Source organism: Phoxinus phoxinus, assembly GCF_949152265.1.
Source record: "Phoxinus phoxinus genome assembly, chromosome: 15".
Taxonomy (NCBI): domain Eukaryota; kingdom Metazoa; phylum Chordata; class Actinopteri; order Cypriniformes; family Leuciscidae; genus Phoxinus; species Phoxinus phoxinus.
Genome location: NC_136890.1, coordinates 25,531,533 through 25,548,683, shown reverse-complemented (window position 1 = coordinate 25,548,683; position 17,151 = coordinate 25,531,533). Strand labels below are relative to the sequence as shown.

Below are 17,151 nucleotides of genomic sequence, written 5' to 3'. Positions count from 1 at the left end.
TTTTTTAAGATCTCAGACTTTTACTCAGCAGCAAGGACACATTAATTTGCTAAAAAAAAGTGACAGTAAAGATATTCAAATAAATAAAAAGAATTTCTTTCAAAATTCATCAGAGAATTCTGTAAAAAAAGATTGATATTATAAATTTCAACATTGATGACAATAAATGTTTCTTGAGCACTAAATTAAAATGCCTACGTGTGACACTGAAGCCTGGCTGCTGAAAATTCTGCTTTATTATTATCACAGGAATGAATTACATTTAACATATTCAAATAGAAAGCAGTTATTTAAATTGTAACAATATTTCATAATATTACTGTTTTACTTTATTCTTGACCCCAAATGTTTGAATGGTAGTGTACATTCCAGACATTTAAAATACAGCATAACACACATTTAAAATGGGCAACTTTTAATGGTGATTGCATAGGATTTTTTACCCTCTCGAACGTGTGAGGGCTTTTCCTCTAATCTTTAGTGATTACGCACCTGATATAATTTGGCCTTCATAATGCCTTGATTTGTGTTTGGTCAAGATGGCTCAAAGTAAGTTGAAAATGTAAACCATAAAGCAATAACTCTGAACACAGAACATTAAAATGAGCCAACACAAATTTAATACAAAAAAGGTTAATATTCAGAGAAAACAGTGAAAACTGATATCGAATCAATTAAAATTCAGTAAAACAAATCTGAAGCCATTTTTTTCTCAGTACTTACTGCGCTTTGCCTCTGTTGGGCATGGGCAGTTTATGCAATGAAATTAGTGGTAACAGAATTTCTTAAATTCACCCGGAGAATGTCTTCATAAAGTTCTTTCCTAAATTTCAGCATTTCCTCCAGGTTCTTGTTCTGTAGAGTTTCCTGTAAAGAGGTTAGTGTGGTATTATCGGGAAGAGTGAATTTGGTTCCACTCTCCAATGCCTTTACCATCCCCAGTGACATCACAAATGAACCCTTTAAATCGGAACACAATGGGAAAATGCAGGCGTTCCACAAACTGCACATGGATGTGTCTCCTGAGAACCTGATCCTTTCGAGACACAAGCCCCAGAGTCTAACACAATCCTCCAGATTAACCTTACACAAACTCAGAGCTTTCATATCAGCAGGGCTGGATACATTTCTCTTTAGATCATCTTGAATACCAAAAACCACAGTCACAAAACCTGTTTTACCATCCAGGTTTACAGACAAAGAGTGCATGAAAGTGTCACTCGGCACCGATATATCCGTGCCAATCCAGCATCCGCTGATGATAGATCTAGTACCCACTTTAACCTTAGTATCCAGCCTGGAATATTCCACGACACTGCCCTGGGATACGGTCACAGTGGGATGCAGGATGCTATGCATCACGCAAGCTCTAGTTTTCTCCAATGGCTCCAAGTCGCACGCGCTGAAAGCGGCAGAGAGAAGGCCAAGTTCTTCTCTGAGACAGGGGTCAGCGGTAAAGTGGAACAAGTATTCCTCTGTGGTGCCGACATGATAGAACTTGGAGTTGTTGAGCAGGATGACGTTAAGTGCTGTGCCTTTGAGACGACGGAAAATCTTTCTGCGAATCTCAACGAGACCTTTTTCCTTCTTTGTGACGTTGGCTGTGTTTTCTGTGTAATCCACAGTAGCTTTTCGTCCCAGAGCTTGAAGAAAGTCCCCATAAGCGTCGATTTCACATGTGAGAGGGCTGATTTCACTTAACAAGGTCAACAGTGTCATAGCAGTCCCGTAATCAACATAATAAGTGCTGTCGGTGTAAACAAACTCCTCTCCTTCCCGCTTGCATACTGCGTTGCATATGCGCATCTTTTCGATGTTTGGCTTATGCAAAAATTGAGAGCAATTTCTATATTCCATGTCACAGATACTGGGCGTCTCTGCTGGTTCTAGAACAAAAACTCCATGTGTGGTCCCAACAGAGAGAGGGGAGGGATGTGCTAAGGCAGTAAAACCTGACTTATCAAACATAACGTTCTCTTGTTCAGGAACACTATAGAGCTCTATATCATCAGCGCAGGTTACCAGAATTCCTGGCTTCATGTGTGAAGGGAAATCCACATACATTGCAAGTTTAAGCTCCAGCATCTGATATAAAGGCTTTCCCAGGGGCAAAGCTGTGAATATTTTACCCAGGGCACTGGCATTGGGTAAACGTTGACTGAATCCCCCTGCATACATAACAAAATTAATAGATAAGTAAGTACATATACAATAATTCAACACAATAATTCAAAGTGATATTTTATGTCCATTTGTTTATTTATTAAGTAAGAAAATGTGTATATAAAGCAAGATAATGTACAGTCAGACAGTCATTATCACAGAAAAACCCATTTTTAGGAAAATATACAAGACCCCCGAGTTTCATGTTGGTGTTTATTTTGCCCTAACACCCACTGTACATTATCCTTTACAAACAATACCATTCCAAAGTTTAGGGTCAGTAAGATATTATCTTATATACTTTTATTCAGCAAGGATGCATTAAATTGATATGACAGTGAAGACATTTATAAAGTTTACCATTTTAAATAAATTCTGTTCTTCTGAACTAATGTTTTCCACAAAAATATTAAGAAGAAACTGTTTTCAACTTTAGATAATAATTCTAAGAAACATTTATTGAGCAGCAAATCAGCATATTAGAATGATTTCTGAGGATCATGTGACACTGAAGTAATGATGAAGAAATTCCATCACAGGAATCAAATACATTTTTACGAGTTTTTTTTTTAATTGTAATGATATTTCACAACATTACTGTTAATTTTTAATCAAATAAATGTAGCTTTGTTGAGTATAAGATTTTATATATATATATATATATATATATATTTTTTTTTTTTTTTTTTTTTTTTTTAACTCTCACTGACCCCAACATTTTTGAATGGAAGTGTAAGGCTCATTAACAATGAACAAAATTCAGGAATGAGGGATGGTAATTAAAATAAAGTACCTGCATGAATTAGAATGACTTTAAATCCAGACAGTGACTTGCCATATTTATCATGAAGAAACTGCAGTGAATGTAATGTGGACCCACCATTACCTGTATGGACAGATTATAAAACAGTTCTTAATGTGCTTGAAATACAATTTTAAAAACAAGTTTTTATATAATCACACCAATCTTGCATCCTGGAGGATCTGCAAACACATGATAACTGATGCCAAGGGGCAGTTCTTTTCTCTCCAGTTTCTCAGTGATCTGAACTTCATAAGCAGACCTCTGGTCCTCGTCCACGGCAGTAATGACCACCAGATCCCAGAATTCATCAGTCTGAACTTCTGTACCTGTGGACAGGAAATTAATAACTTTTACTCTTGTTAAATAAGTGTCAATATTATCAGCAACACTAATAAGTACCACAGTATTACCATGTTTATTTGGACATGGATCACATGCCATGGTATTCCAAGGGATTGTAAAGAATAGGCTAACGTTACCATTTAAATACCTTATTAGGTAGCGTTAATCACTTCGCCATATCTGATACCACCGCTTTACCATGGTGGTACCATAACAGTACAACACAAGTCAAACAGCTTTAAGAAAAGTAGTTTGAAGATATAATGGAAACTTTACCTCTCAACTGGTTGAATTTTTTTATTTTCTCTTTGGTGGACTTTTGCAGATGAACGTTTCCGCGTTCTGCCATTGTGAGACCAATCAAATCCACTATCTGTCTATCACTACAACAATAAAATCTGAACTTACAATCAGCGACAAATATGAATCAAACCGAAGATCACTGATAACAGATGTACGGAAACATATGCGAAAAATAACGAGTTAATTGCCGTTTTCAAAAGTAAGAGAATCTCACTTAAACTTGTGTTTACATGTGCACTTCCGGGTTCCAATCATGTGACCAACGAACTCTGACGTCTGTGTTTTTATTTATTTATCGCTCTCTTCATCAAAATCATTTACGTTAAACTGAATGAATTAAATATTCATTTAATTCCTCCCGACATAAAATTAATATTTTTTGTATTTTATTGGTAATGTAGTGTAAGTGGTTTGCAAGAAAATGTTTGGAGAATATTCTTGTATTTCCAACCTTTGTTGTCATAGCAACTTTTATCTTGCTTTCATACAACCAACAAAAGAGTACAATTGAGAGCCAGGCACACAACCATGGTAAGAACAAACTTAACAGCAGATTGAGATTTGAACAGTTTCATTTCAGTAAAGCATTTGTATTTGGAATAGTAGCCTACTGTCATCATCCAGTGTTTGACAATAGGCCTAATTCAAAAAGATGTAAAAATGAATTCGCTGAAAGCACACTGGGCCTATTTGTTAAACTGCTCCCAGTCCCTAATACTGGAGCATGGCTACTGGACATCAGAGGGTGAGAAAGACCCGAAGGACATTGTGATGGTCAGATTGAGCAGTTTGCTTTTAAAGAGTCTGGATCAGATTGGATCTTGCAGAGCAATGAGGATTTGCATCTTGGCTGACAACTTTCTGACCAGGATCGAAGCTCTGATGGCATGCACTCACTTGGTGAAGTTAGATTTAAAAGGCAATCAGGTATTTACTTCATTTAATTGAACCCTGAATATTTGATTCACATTTTTTTAAAGGGATAGTTCACCCAAAACTAAAAATTCTGTCATAATTACTCACTCTCATTTCGTTCCAAACCCATACGACTTTCGTTCATCTCTGGAACACAAATGAAGATTTTTTTGATGAAATCTGAGAGATTTTTGTCCCTCCGTTGACAGCTACTCACCTGACATTTTGACGCTTTAAAAAGTTCATAAAACTAATCCATATGAATTGAACGGTTTAGTCCAAACTTTCTGACTTGATCGCTTTATATAATGAACAGATTTAAATTATGCTTTATTCACACATTGATCAGCGAACATAAGCTTAACCGAACCTGCTTGATGCGCGAGAGCAAACCTCTTGAGGAAGCTCAAACGTGCTGCGTAACACAAGAATGACCCTCATTGGTTCTCGCACGTCAAGCGAACATGCTTGAGCTTCCGTTTACCACAACTGATGTGTGTTGATGTTATGTGAACATATGTGAAGTTGATTCTGAGATAAAAGACTAAATTAAATCTGTTCATCATATAAAGCGATCAAGTCTCTTCAGAAAATTTGGACTAAACTGCTCAATTCATATGGATTAGTTTTACGATCTCTTTATGAACTTTTTGAAGGTTAAAAGTGGTGGTTGCGTAGCTGTCAATGGAGGGACAGAAATCTCTCAGATTTCATCAAAAAGATCTTCATTTGTGTTTTGAAGATGAACGAAAGCTTTTAAGGGTTTGGAACGACATGAGGGTGAGTATTAATGACACAATTTTCATTTTGGGCAAACTATCCTTTTAAGGAGAACAAATCACTAATAATTATATTTTTGCTCAGATCGTTCAGCTCCCTGATGCTTCATGTTGGAGTCATCTGAAAGAATTAAAACTTCTATATCTACACGACAACAACATGTCAACCTGGGAGAATATTAAAGGCCTCTCGGGCTGTTTAAACCTGACTGCTTTAACACTCTATGACACCCCACTCAGTTTAAAGAAGAACTACAGGCACTGTCTGGTCAACAACATATGGTCACTGAAGGCCTTGGACAACTTTGTTATCTCTGACGAGGAAATCATCCAAAACTGGTCCCTTCCCTTACATTTCAAAGCAATGAAGCAACACTTTTGTGTCAGTTTGTACCCGTCTACAAAGTCGGTTAGTGCTCATTATTTTCTTCTTTGTTTGCTGTGTTTACTGCTGTGTCCATATTTTGATGTTTTCTTTTTCTTCAGGACTTATTTGAGACAGAGATGAAAGCTGTGTATAAGATAATCACTGAAATAAACAGGATTCAGGCCTTTTATTCTCCTACACTTATTGTTCAGCGCTGGATCCGAGGCCATTTAATTCGAAAAAGTCTTGGGTAAATATGTTATGTTGCAGAGTTTTTGGATATCTCTTGACATTTGCTAAGCAACATTTTATGCTTCACCAATTACTTACCAGTAGAAATATTATTTGGGATATTTGTTCAGTGGATCTATAGAAGTTGGTTTTTAAGAAGAATTCTGCATTGTCAGACTTTGTAGTACAAAGAAACACACAGCGTCTGGGAAACCATTAATTTCCACCCCACCTGTGAGGGCAGAAAATGAGCAGCAACCATCTCAGTCTCAGAAAACCATGGAGGAGGACACAGATGACAACCATGAGCTAGTATGTACAATATTTGACTGATGTACACATACCATTCATCAAAAATTAAGGGTCGGTAAGATTTTTTAATGTTATATTAGATTAAAAAACAAAACCGTTAAAACAGCAATATTGTGAAATATTAGGACAATTTAAAATAGCAATTTTCCCTTTGAATATATTTTAATTTATTTCTTTGATGGCAAAGCTGAATTTTTAGCATCATTACTCCAGTCTTCAGTGTCACATGATCCTTCAGAAATCATTCTAATATGCTGATTTGTTGCTCAAGAAACATTTCTTATTATGATCAATGCTGAACACAGTTGTGTGGAAACCATGATAAAAAATATGTTCAATATTTTTGGATGAATAGAAAGTAAAAAAAAAAAAGCATGAATTTGAATATTCGAGTATTTTAATATTTGAATATTTGAGTATATTTATTGAAATGGAAATATTTTTTAATGGTATAAATGTACTTAGGACTTAGGCTACTGTCACTTTTGTACAATTTATTTGATTAATAAAAGTATTCCTTTCTTTCAAAAAAAAAATCTTACCAACCCCAAACTTTTGAATAAAATCACATATATTGCATATTGTTAATTAGTTAAAAATGTGTGTTTTGTAACTCAGGTGCTGTATTCTAACATGTAGTTATGTTTGTCAGCCAAAGGAAAAGAATACAGATATCAAAAGTCTTCACATAAACCTTAATAAGCTGATGCAAACTCTCTGCCCAGAGGTAATGTGACAGTATAAGTATTAACACTTAACACTATATCTAAACACTATATCTAAAAAGTAGACTGTTTAGTAATCATGCATTGGTCACTTTTACACAGGTTTTTGAGGAAGCTACAAATGCTGAATCATTTGATGATCAACAAGGCATGATAGTACCATACAACAGCCCTAAATGCAGAAGTCTGAAATCTGAAGTCCAAATAAGCACATTCGACCAAGGTACAACAAAGTTTTGGCTTTAATTACGGTAGCTCTCTTAAATTTTATTCACCAATAGCCTGTTTTGTATGTCCAGATACTGATGTGAATGATGACCTCTGTAATGAAGAAATTGAGGAAGGAACCTTTCATGTTTTGGGACTGAAGGCTTTGGTCCACCAGAGTGAGCCACTGAGTGACATGTTGTGGTCCCGTAAAGCTGCGGGACAGGACATCCGTGAGGCTTTCAGCCATTTTCACATCCAGAGACCTGGTCTACAGCCTCACTCACCTGCCATTACTGAATCAGGGAAGCGGCTGGTTGGTCGTTGCCATGACAACATCAGCCTCACCCCCTTTAAAGTAATTGAAAGAGCCCATCAATCATTTGACGAGGCCAGAATACAGACACATCTTGCAGAGAAGGTAACAGAGCACCACGTTGACCATGAAGTGGCCAAAGGCCGCAGATACGACTACATGGAGGCTCGGAAGACAGACGTGCGCCTGCGTCAGGAGCGGGAAATGGCTGATATGGAGAAAACTCTCAATATACAGAGAGCCAAGCTGGAACGGGACGTCCATGATGCGCGTCAGAAACATGCCCAGTTTCTGGAAGAGAAGAGGAGGAGGATCCAGGAGCAAAAGATGGTTTGCAGGTTCAGCCAACAGCACATCTCTCTAGCGAGGGCCGTACTCCGATATAACACATGGAAACGTGCTAACCAGCAATAGATGCATGAATCCTATTAATTTAACTCGGTTTAACATGGAACATGACATTTGAATGTGTTTGAACCCCTTGTGTAGATTCAAAAGCAGATTTACTATACTAAAGTATAGAATAGTATAATATCTTATAGTACTCACCTGAAGATGTCTGCAAAGGTCATATAAATTATAGATAATGGAATATGCTCCTCTTTTTAAAATCCAAATCATTACATAACAGGGATCCAAAAATAGTCTCCTAATACACAACCACCCCCGTCCGTCAGTCACAAGTCAAGAGTAACTAGTATTAAAGCCACAGTCTAACTTTACACAACAAATAATTCCACACTGAGTCATCATTACACTCATTAAAATAGCACTTAAGAAAGATGAACTGAATGGCATGTCTTAGCTGGAAAACAGAAGCAAGAAGCAAGTCAAATTATTGCAATTTTTATTCATAGTACAACACGAGGATCTTTAAATTATCTTTTAATGCCAAAACCACTTTTGCTTGAGAATGAATAAAGATGTACCGCACTAAATTGCTACATGTGATAGTATTAATGAAAACAATATCAAAAATCATTATTCCATGTCTTCAACCAGAAGTCCAACAAATCAGGAATGTGAAATTTAATGTATTGTTCTGACCTAACATAAAAAGGTATAGAATCTAACATTTGTAAATGACTAGACTGAAAATCTATGCAAACTTGAACTTGTAACAGGAAGTGCCACATATTGACCTTGCCACCTATTTGAAGGTTATTCATGTTGTTTTGAGTACTAAAGTCATTGAGAAGAACAGTGTAATATACTAGCTTAGTCTTCTGGTAAAGGCGTCTACAGAGGTTTTTTACATGATTGCACATGACCCTGAATTCTAGCTTATAGTCAAGAAGGCCGTAATATATATATTAATAAAATATATATATTTTTAAATAACATTAATAATAATATTCATCATGTCAACATTACAAAATAATGTCTAAATATTTACGATCTGGTGTTTTAACAGAAAAAGGCTCATGAAAACAATGCTAATGCCTTTTTCTGAATTCATACGGAAAAGAGTTTTATGTACCAAACAGTTCATGGTCTTTTATACTGAACTCAGATGTGAATGTCTATGTTATCCCAATTCTACAGTGAAGTCTTGACCCAAACCATTATTTAAACAAAATCAATTACTGAAAAGCACAGAATGTCGACTTCAACTTCTCCCTGAGTCCTGTCACAGGGTGGAGGTGGGCAGAGAAGCCAGGCTGTCTTTATTCCCCTCCAGGAAAGCGCTACATGAGGCAAAGGTGCGGTAGAAGCTGGAGGAAAGCCCAGCGATGTCAGTGGAGATATAGGGCAGCACGCCAGGAGTGGCCTGGTTGTAGTAAGAAATCTGAGAGAAATGCATACATAAGCATGTAAGCCAGACACACTTAACCTTTAACACCTATGTGGCAGAATCAGGAACCACTCTAAGCAGTTTCTAAACATGAGTTATAATAAATGATGTTATTGGCTAATGTACACGCATATTATTTCAGTTAAAGAGATTGTTATGTTTAAAGCTGTGTAAATTCTTGAACTTTGACTCATTCAGTCATTCAGTATAAGTGTCCATTATGTTTTCAGTGTATTTATTACCTTTGTGAAAGAGCTTTCCTCTTCCCAGATACTGAACCCAGCACAGAGCACCTCTCCTCTGTTGTAGTCTTCAGTGGGAGGGTACGCAGGCAGGGTGACAGAACGCAAGGCAATCAAGTAAGGGTCTCTGAAAAGGACAAAGATATAATAACTTATGTTATATTGTCCTTTGGAAAGACAAAACAAAATTAATTCTTTAGTAGTTTTACCCAGAATCACAAGGGCGCCTCCTAGAGGCCAGGAGGATGAATTCCTGGACTTTGCCTCCTTTAGTCACAGAGGGGGTGACAACACGGTAGATGGTGTCGTCTTCATGTGGGTCGGTTATCACTTCACACTCTCTGTATTAGAGCATATTTATTATGTTCTGTTATAATATCAGTTCTACGTTAAGTAATTTGAAACTGGCTGATAATTTAGCTTTATCTACAAGATGACCTGAAAGAAAATTCAGTTGTTGCAATATAGCATATAATTAAAAATGTTCTGTAACAGCCACCCTGGTCATATTGTTTATTTGGGGAGATGAATAATATAGTGAGATGTAGTAATTGCAAATAATTGAAATGTTATATTAGTGAGCCATTCTCTTGTTAGATAGTGATGCAGCAAAATACATTTGATTTGACATACTGGTAGTGGTGGTCCCATGCCTTCCTTCGCCTTAGATCAGACAGTAACAGAAACACCTGCTCGGCCGCCATGGCCACGTGGGTCTCCACCTTAAAGCACAAAATCTGGTTCTCCTCCAGTGTGTATAAGCTCACCTGGGCACAACGTTTCAGCTCATAAATTTTGACTGCTCAAGTAACTCATGTAATCTCAAAAGGACAAAATTAAAACTTTACAAATAGTGTTTACAAAGATTATCCACCTTGTTTTTCTCTGAGGTCAAGACCCAGTTGGTCCGGGCAGCTAACATCTTCAGTGCCGAAACATTATTGTAACTGAGGTACATCTGGCAAGATATGGAATAGTCACGTGATTTAGTAAAGCATTTTGAGTATATCCATGACATTTATAGCTCTTAGAACAGGTTACCTGGTTACTTGGGTCCCAGGGAACCGAGAGAGGAACCTCACTTTGCTTGCAGGATATTATGTACTTCCTGTAAGAGGAGAGCATACTCATGTCATGTGATCAGTGTCCCATGCTGGTCGGCCATGTAGGAATTTTTATAACTGTAAAGTAAACTTTGAGTATGACATACAGCCAGAGCTTATAAATAGCATATGATCATTAAAATATTACATAACGGCCTGGTTTCACAGGCAAGGCTTAGATTAAGCCAGGCTTAAGTACCTTTTATAAATGTGCGTTAGAAAAAAAGAATAACCTTGAGATAAAACAATGGCAAGGACATATTTTAAGATATGACAGAGCAAGTTTCTTTCAGTTAAGACAGCTCAAATAGTCTGGGACTAGGTTTAAGCCTTGTCTGTGAAACCAGACAAACCTGTTATAAAAGAGACAATCTACAGGATCCTACCTGTCAAGGCGTAGTTTCTTTCTGGCTATGGCTTCCTGAAAGCGCCTCTTACCATCCTAAAAAGACAGGATGAGGAGATTATGATTTCTAATCAAAATATAAATCAAATCTAAATAAGATACGGTTTTAGAAACTGCATGTTTTCATGTCAAGGAAGCACTCAGTTCCAGCTCTGATTCTGTTTCACCCTCTTCAACCCATCCAACAAACTCCTCTGTCAACAAGTTTAACTGATCCACCATGTGAGGGATTATAAGAATGTTACAGCGCTCACCACAGGCTCAGGCCGTATCCTTGGCAAAGTGCATGGCTTCCTGTCATTGTCCAAGACCTCAAAGTTCATGAAGGCAGTGTTGATGTGTCGCAGGGGTTCTCCACCCTGATAGGCCTCCGCACACACTCCCACCTCCATACTGGAACAGCAAACACAACATAACAGTTGTGCAAGGATAAATCAGGCTTCTTGATTCATGGATGTAAGTGATACTGAGCCATAGCTTTCATCGTTTATTATATTATAATATATATAATAGTTTGTTTTACTGTTTTTAATAAAATAAATATAATACTAAATGTAATCTAATAATAATTTTAAAAAAAAATTCTTTTTTAATATATTTTAAAATGTAATTTATCATTGTGATGGCAAAGCTGAGTTTTCAGCATCATTACTCCAGTATTCAGTGTCACGTGATCCTTCAGTAATCATGTGTATTTGGTGCTCAAGAAACATTTCTTATTATTATCAATGCTGAAAACAGTTTGTGTGGAAACCATGATAAAAAAAGTTTTTAAAAAATGCATGAATTTGATTATTCGAGTATTTGAATATTTGAGTATATTTATTGAAATGGAAAAATTTTGTAATATTATAAATGTACTTTTTATTCATATTAAGCTCCAACGCTCTTTCACGAGAGCACCACGACGCATACGTATTGTGTTGACGCAGGAGCGTGAACGCATGTTGGAGATCAATATTTTGTAAATAGAGCGATAAATTATGTTTTTTTTACGCAAATAAATCACATTTGCATCGCTTTATAAAATTGAGGTTAAACCCGGGTCGCACAAATTTCTTTTATGATGTCTTTACCTTTCTGCGGCTTTAAAGTTGCGTAGGCTATCAATGAAGGGACAGAAAGCTCTCAGATTTCATTAATAGGACCTTCATTTGTGTTCAGAAGATGACGACATGAGGGTGAGTAATTAATGACAGAATTGTTTTTTTTTGGGTGAACTAACTTAATATTTGGGGTTAGTATATATAGGCATAGCCGCCCCAGCCGCACATTTCTTTCATATAGTGGTACCTTTTCTTGAAAGCATTGTTTACGATTGCCTTCAACACCAGTCTGTCTCCAATGTGGGAGGGCCCACGAAAGTGGAACATGTCTATGCTCCGCAGAATTGGGTGAGCATTACACAAACGGCTAGAGGGAAAAGCATACAGAGTATAATGCACCAAAACACCAATGATTTATTTACAGAGTCTAATTATTATTCTCGAATAGAATAGAATTGAATATCCTGAATGAATTTTTTGTCATCAGATTCGACTGTAGTAAAACAGTGACAGTACACCTGGCAGAGATGGTGGCTACATTCTCCATCCAGGCCATGATTTGTCCACCGAAGGTGCTGACCTGGTGATTGGCATGAGGCGGCAGCACCAGCTCGACGCTTTCTACCCGAGTTTTCTCTGCAGGCACCGCATCCTGGTAATCTAGATGCTCACTCACTGACAAACAAATAGAGCACCACTTATCAGAGCTAGTGCATCTTCCACTCTATTTATTCTACACACTTCAAACCACGTGACCCTTTGAAAGCGAACGGTGAAGTTTTACTGCACATATATAAGCTTAAATGAATGTTGGCGGAATACTCATGTAGAGACACCAAACAAACCAAATGACACCTTTAATCATGAACACAACTTCTGATTCATGACTCATTTCAAGTCTTGGAAGTAAACAAACACACCCGGAGAGAGTCTCTGCTCACCTGTCTGAGAGGAGCAGCTGCTGAGGAGGTCGATAATAGTCTCTGCGTGGATAAGTCTCATCCTCCTGCGCTCGGCTGCGAGGCTGTGCTCCATCTGCTCTGCCTGCGTGCGTGGAATCGCCTGCTTGAGCTGTACCTGTGCAAGCCCAAACACCGCACTGATCAATCCCAACGCTAACAAGACATGGAGCAAATCCAAGATCTTCTTCACAGATCTGATTCAAAGGTGTGCCCCAAAATATGACGCTTCTTACCTTTCCTGCTTCTGTACGACGGGCCACAAAGGTGGCGAAAGCGTGGCAGACCTTCCACTGTCTGTCACTAAAGAGATCTTCACAGCTCACCGAAATACCAACCTGTGACAAAGACCGACATCATCAGTCACACGTTAGGTTTTATTCATTTAGCTGAAGCTTTTGTCCAAAGTGAATTGGAAATCAAAAAACATTGCAAGTAATTTATCATAAGAGTCAGCAATACTCAAAGTACACAATGACAAGTTTCCAGTATATAAACTAGATTAGCGCACAAGCTGCAGAAGTGAAATGCTGTATTTTGGTTGTTCAAATTCTACATGTTAATAATATCAATAGATGTTTAATCATTTGTGCTCTCTAATTTGCGCTAAATAGTCACCTTTATTTATAGTGTGTTATACAACACACATATAGTTTCAAAGCAGCTTTACAGTGATAAACAGGAAAATAATGATTCAATGGTGCAAACACCATTCAATGTTCAATTCCGCTGCAAAGCCACTTTAAAAAGACAATAGTGTCATTGTTCAGCTGAAATCAGTTGATTCAGTTTGGTTCAATAACTCTGTAAAGTTAATCCATTGTGAAATTAGTTCAATTTAGCTACAAAGCAGCTGTAAACAGTGATATCATCATCCAGCTCAGTTCAGTTCTCATCCAATAGTGTCAGTGCAGTGAAATCCATAATATTGCTGAATATTACGTGAATATTAAATAGCATAGATCCCACAAACCTCCATGCTGGATGTGAAGGCTCTGTTGACTTTGGCTGTAATGTTTACAACCTGTCCAATCCTGAAGAAGCAACAAAACATATAATGAAGCAAAAACTTGTTGTTTCGATTTGAAGTAAGTTCCTGTATATGTTTTTACCCTATGGTTGTTTCAAAGTGAATGTCATCCACTGAAGCTGTGATACAGGAGCAGCCAGCATGTCTTTCAGCTGGAAACAAGAGCGCAAATATTGATGATTATTAAATGTTTACACCCAAAGCAAGAATTTAGGCAGATTCTTCTGAAAACGCAAGTAGGTAATTCTGAAGGAAGAAAAAAGGTTCTGCGCTTCCGAATGAAGGGAAAACAAACAGGCCAGCGCAGCTCATTTTGAGCAACATGAAGGGAAGCATGTAAAGCTGTTACCAACCACCATCTGTGCTTTTCACAGTGCTACAAAGGTTTAGCCACAGAAATGCTTTTGCCTTTTATCAGCTAAATATGATTAAAAATCCTTCCAACTGCTATTAAACTTTCTCACCAGCCCGTTACTCTGTTTATTCACGGTAAGAGGATGGAAATCACAGTCTAAACTGTAAAGACTCCTCCATCTGCGATGTCTAATGACACTTAGTACAAGCATATGGTGTGGGGGTGTTTACATGAATATCGGAGGTGACGGCAATGATTCAGAGTGAAATTAAATCACCTTAAAAAAATTACTTGAAATAGTTTTACTGGATCGTTGCCAGGGATCAGTTGTGAGCTGAATTTAAAATAAAATAACATCATGGTTTCATTTAAACAGTGACAGCAACTCAGTTTGTCTCTAACATTAAGAATACCCAACAACACGGACCTGACAGGCAGGCGGTGGAGTCCATCCACTTGAGCAGCTGCCCAGAACTGAGTTCTCCACAGTGGTTTGCATGGCATGGAAGGACTATCTGGCTCATCTTTACTTCAGTTGGGTTCCTATATATCTCCCCATTCTCCAGAATAAACATGGGCTCTGCCAGCAGCATAGGGTCCCTGGTCTCACTTGCCATGACTAGGGCTCTGTTGGACAGAGCAATATATTTACATATTAAGATCCATATTTGGCGGTAATCAAAATCATAGAATATGCCTTGGAACATATCAGGAAGGTGGAAGGTCAAAAGTTCTGGGAAATGTCCTCTTATATAAACTTATATAAAGAAACATTTGCTTGAATATCAAGTTGTTGTCATTTTCACAGGATCCATGGTGAGGTCAAGGCACAATAAGTCATCACACAAGCTCATGCTTCTTTTAAAACTTTTATATTATCAAATGTGATTCCAAATGCTTGTTTAATTGTAGCCTGTCCATTTTGCTTGTTATTTTCATGAGTCACAGCAATTTCGAGTCAGTTCAAAAGGGATTAGTCATACCAATTTAGTTTAAAAAAAATAAGACTTGAAAGTGCTACACTTGGAACAGATTTATAATCAGAGAAAATTCCTTTTGGAATTACTGCAGACCAAGAACAGAGTATTCTGCATTCATATTTTTTTTGTATTGTATTGTATTGTAAACGTATTGTAAATTAAATCAAACTAAATTAAAAGAGTTTTTTAAAATAAACATCAAGAAAAAATATTCTATCCCCCAAATTAGCTTAACAATGAATTTCAGTTTATTTTCAGGTGCAATAACCTGCACCATTTAGCCAAACACTTCTTACAGACATAATTTATTTGTATATTTTGATAATAAACGATGAGTTATGACAATATGTTTTAGGTTCCATGAAACGTCTATAAAAAAAAAAAAAAAAAAAAAACGATTGGAAAAACAGTGAAAGGGGCATTAAACTATACACAAATAGCTCGCGCCATGTGAAAGTATAACAACAATATGAAGAATTTGAGCCAGATCAGAAACAGGACAAAGCCGGTTTTGTCTGTAAAAACTACGTGCCATAGCAATTAATACGCTTAACTCGTTTCTGTTTGTTATTAACTCAAGCCTGTGTAGGCTATGTCAAATATTAAGAGACTTCTAATTACAAAACATGTTAGAGATATTCCGCAATATTTTTCAGGTGGAATTTACAAGTAAAAGCATAAACAAAACGTAACCACCAATCATATCATTGTGCCGTTATTCAGCATCAAACGCAACTCCTGTTCGGTTCTCAATAGCCACTTGCATGTGTCAGACAAAGTGAGTCATGACCTCTAACAAACACTGGACTGGCATAACCTGCTGTCAAATGACATAATTTGGCTAATTCCATAAATGGTTTTCATTGTTATAAGGTTATGGGAGACTACATAAAGTTCCACTATACTAAACTATACAAACTGTTGCATATTAATTAATTATTTTTCTAATTCAAGAAGAAAAAAAAAACGATTATTAAGTTGCATGCATTCATCTGTTGATTTTTATGAAAACCATGATTAGCCTACGTTTTTCTAAAGTTTGCACAGCAGGTTATTCTGTGACATTTCAAGTGTCTACTGCGTGTGAACTAAAATAGCCTTGGAAAAGGAGCAAACTTACGTGAATAGATGTTAAACCACTCTAATTTGCACGAAGAAAGAAACGATGTCTGTGTGGTGTCTGAATCTTTGCAAGATATATGAAAATTAAATAAATAAAAATACATTCTTATTCCCAGTCAAACAAAGTGTCCACACTGCGCTCTACTGTTCCCATCGCCCAGTGAAGTTACAGTGACGCCCAGAAACTTTTTAAGGTAGACTGAATCCATTACTCAAGATCAACTAGTCTGACCTTATGGAATTAGAGTGAAACAACAGGCTAATAATAGCACATTTTAAAATATATATTACGAAACAAATATAATCTGCTTACATGGGAACTTAGTTAGGCTAATTAAATCATTTGTTAACAGACCCGAAGCCAATATAAACATGTCTTTTTTGTAATTAGCCTACTTACAAATAATTTCTAAATCTAAATGTATTGCAAAGAGTTCAATTATGATTACTCTCGCATATGTAAAGGTCATAGGCTAATAGGCTATAAATAGGCTAACTGAGGTTATATTTAAAAATAATGAATTTTAGATTACATGTTAATGCTATTTTCTTTGAATTTTACATTATATTATCCAGCTATTTTATTTTTTCATTTTTTTTTCTATGTATCTATTTCAATCATTTCCAAGCCATAATAGTAACCTACGT

General features: G+C 36.8%; 3 protein-coding genes across 3 annotated transcripts; 1 reads left to right on the top strand and 2 right to left on the bottom strand.

Annotated features, from left to right (window-relative positions):
- Nucleotides 1-167: 167 nt before the first annotated feature.
- fpgt (fucose-1-phosphate guanylyltransferase) lies at nt 168-3,884 on the bottom strand. Its single transcript, XM_079636774.1, has 4 exons — nt 3,587-3,884; nt 3,127-3,294; nt 2,957-3,049; nt 168-2,168 (listed from the first exon to the last, which is right to left on the bottom strand). The coding sequence occupies exons 1-4, from the start codon at nt 3,657-3,659 to the stop codon at nt 754-756; spliced, it is 1,749 nt and encodes a 582-aa protein (XP_079492900.1). The 5' UTR covers nt 3,660-3,884; the 3' UTR covers nt 168-753.
- Nucleotides 3,871-8,400, top strand: lrriq3 (leucine-rich repeats and IQ motif containing 3). Its single transcript, XM_079636776.1, has 7 exons — nt 3,871-4,540; nt 5,393-5,716; nt 5,794-5,924; nt 6,082-6,217; nt 6,870-6,944; nt 7,045-7,165; nt 7,242-8,400. Exons 1-7 carry the CDS (start codon nt 4,274-4,276, stop codon nt 7,877-7,879), a joined length of 1,692 nt encoding a protein of 563 aa, XP_079492902.1. The 5' UTR covers nt 3,871-4,273; the 3' UTR covers nt 7,880-8,400.
- Nucleotides 8,302-16,679, bottom strand: acot11b (acyl-CoA thioesterase 11b). Its single transcript, XM_079636775.1, has 16 exons — nt 16,502-16,679; nt 14,829-15,028; nt 14,129-14,198; nt 13,990-14,050; nt 13,253-13,354; nt 12,999-13,134; nt 12,576-12,732; nt 12,305-12,424; nt 11,266-11,404; nt 10,992-11,047; nt 10,544-10,610; nt 10,377-10,460; nt 10,136-10,269; nt 9,712-9,843; nt 9,503-9,629; nt 8,302-9,254 (listed from the first exon to the last, which is right to left on the bottom strand). Exons 2-16 carry the CDS (start codon nt 15,016-15,018, stop codon nt 9,096-9,098), a joined length of 1,734 nt encoding a protein of 577 aa, XP_079492901.1. The 5' UTR covers nt 15,019-15,028; nt 16,502-16,679; the 3' UTR covers nt 8,302-9,095.
- Between the last annotated feature and the right edge of the window lie 472 nt (nt 16,680-17,151).

Excerpts from the sequence above, each read along its gene's own strand:
- fpgt (XM_079636774.1), bottom strand. The coding sequence starts at position 3,659 with ATGGCAGAACGCGGAAACGTTCATCTGCAAAAGTCCACCAAAGAGAAA. Across the intron at positions 3,050-3,126 it reads TCCTCCAGGATGCAAGATTG|GTAATGGTGGGTCCACATTA; the intron begins GTGTGATTATAT and ends CTGTCCATACAG. Across the intron at positions 2,169-2,956 it reads AGTCATTCTAATTCATGCAG|GGGGATTCAGTCAACGTTTA; the intron begins GTACTTTATTTT and ends TTATGTATGCAG.
- lrriq3 (XM_079636776.1), top strand. The coding sequence starts at position 4,274 with ATGAATTCGCTGAAAGCACACTGGGCCTATTTGTTAAACTGCTCCCAG. Across the intron at positions 5,717-5,793 it reads TGTACCCGTCTACAAAGTCG|GACTTATTTGAGACAGAGAT; the intron begins GTTAGTGCTCAT and ends CTTTTTCTTCAG. Across the intron at positions 7,166-7,241 it reads AATAAGCACATTCGACCAAG|ATACTGATGTGAATGATGAC; the intron begins GTACAACAAAGT and ends TTGTATGTCCAG.
- acot11b (XM_079636775.1), bottom strand. The coding sequence starts at position 15,018 with ATGGCAAGTGAGACCAGGGACCCTATGCTGCTGGCAGAGCCCATGTTT. Across the intron at positions 12,733-12,998 it reads CAGCTGCTCCTCTCAGACAG|TGAGTGAGCATCTAGATTAC; the intron begins GTGAGCAGAGAC and ends TTTGTTTGTCAG. Across the intron at positions 10,611-10,991 it reads AAGAAACTACGCCTTGACAG|GAAGTACATAATATCCTGCA; the intron begins GTAGGATCCTGT and ends CTCCTCTTACAG.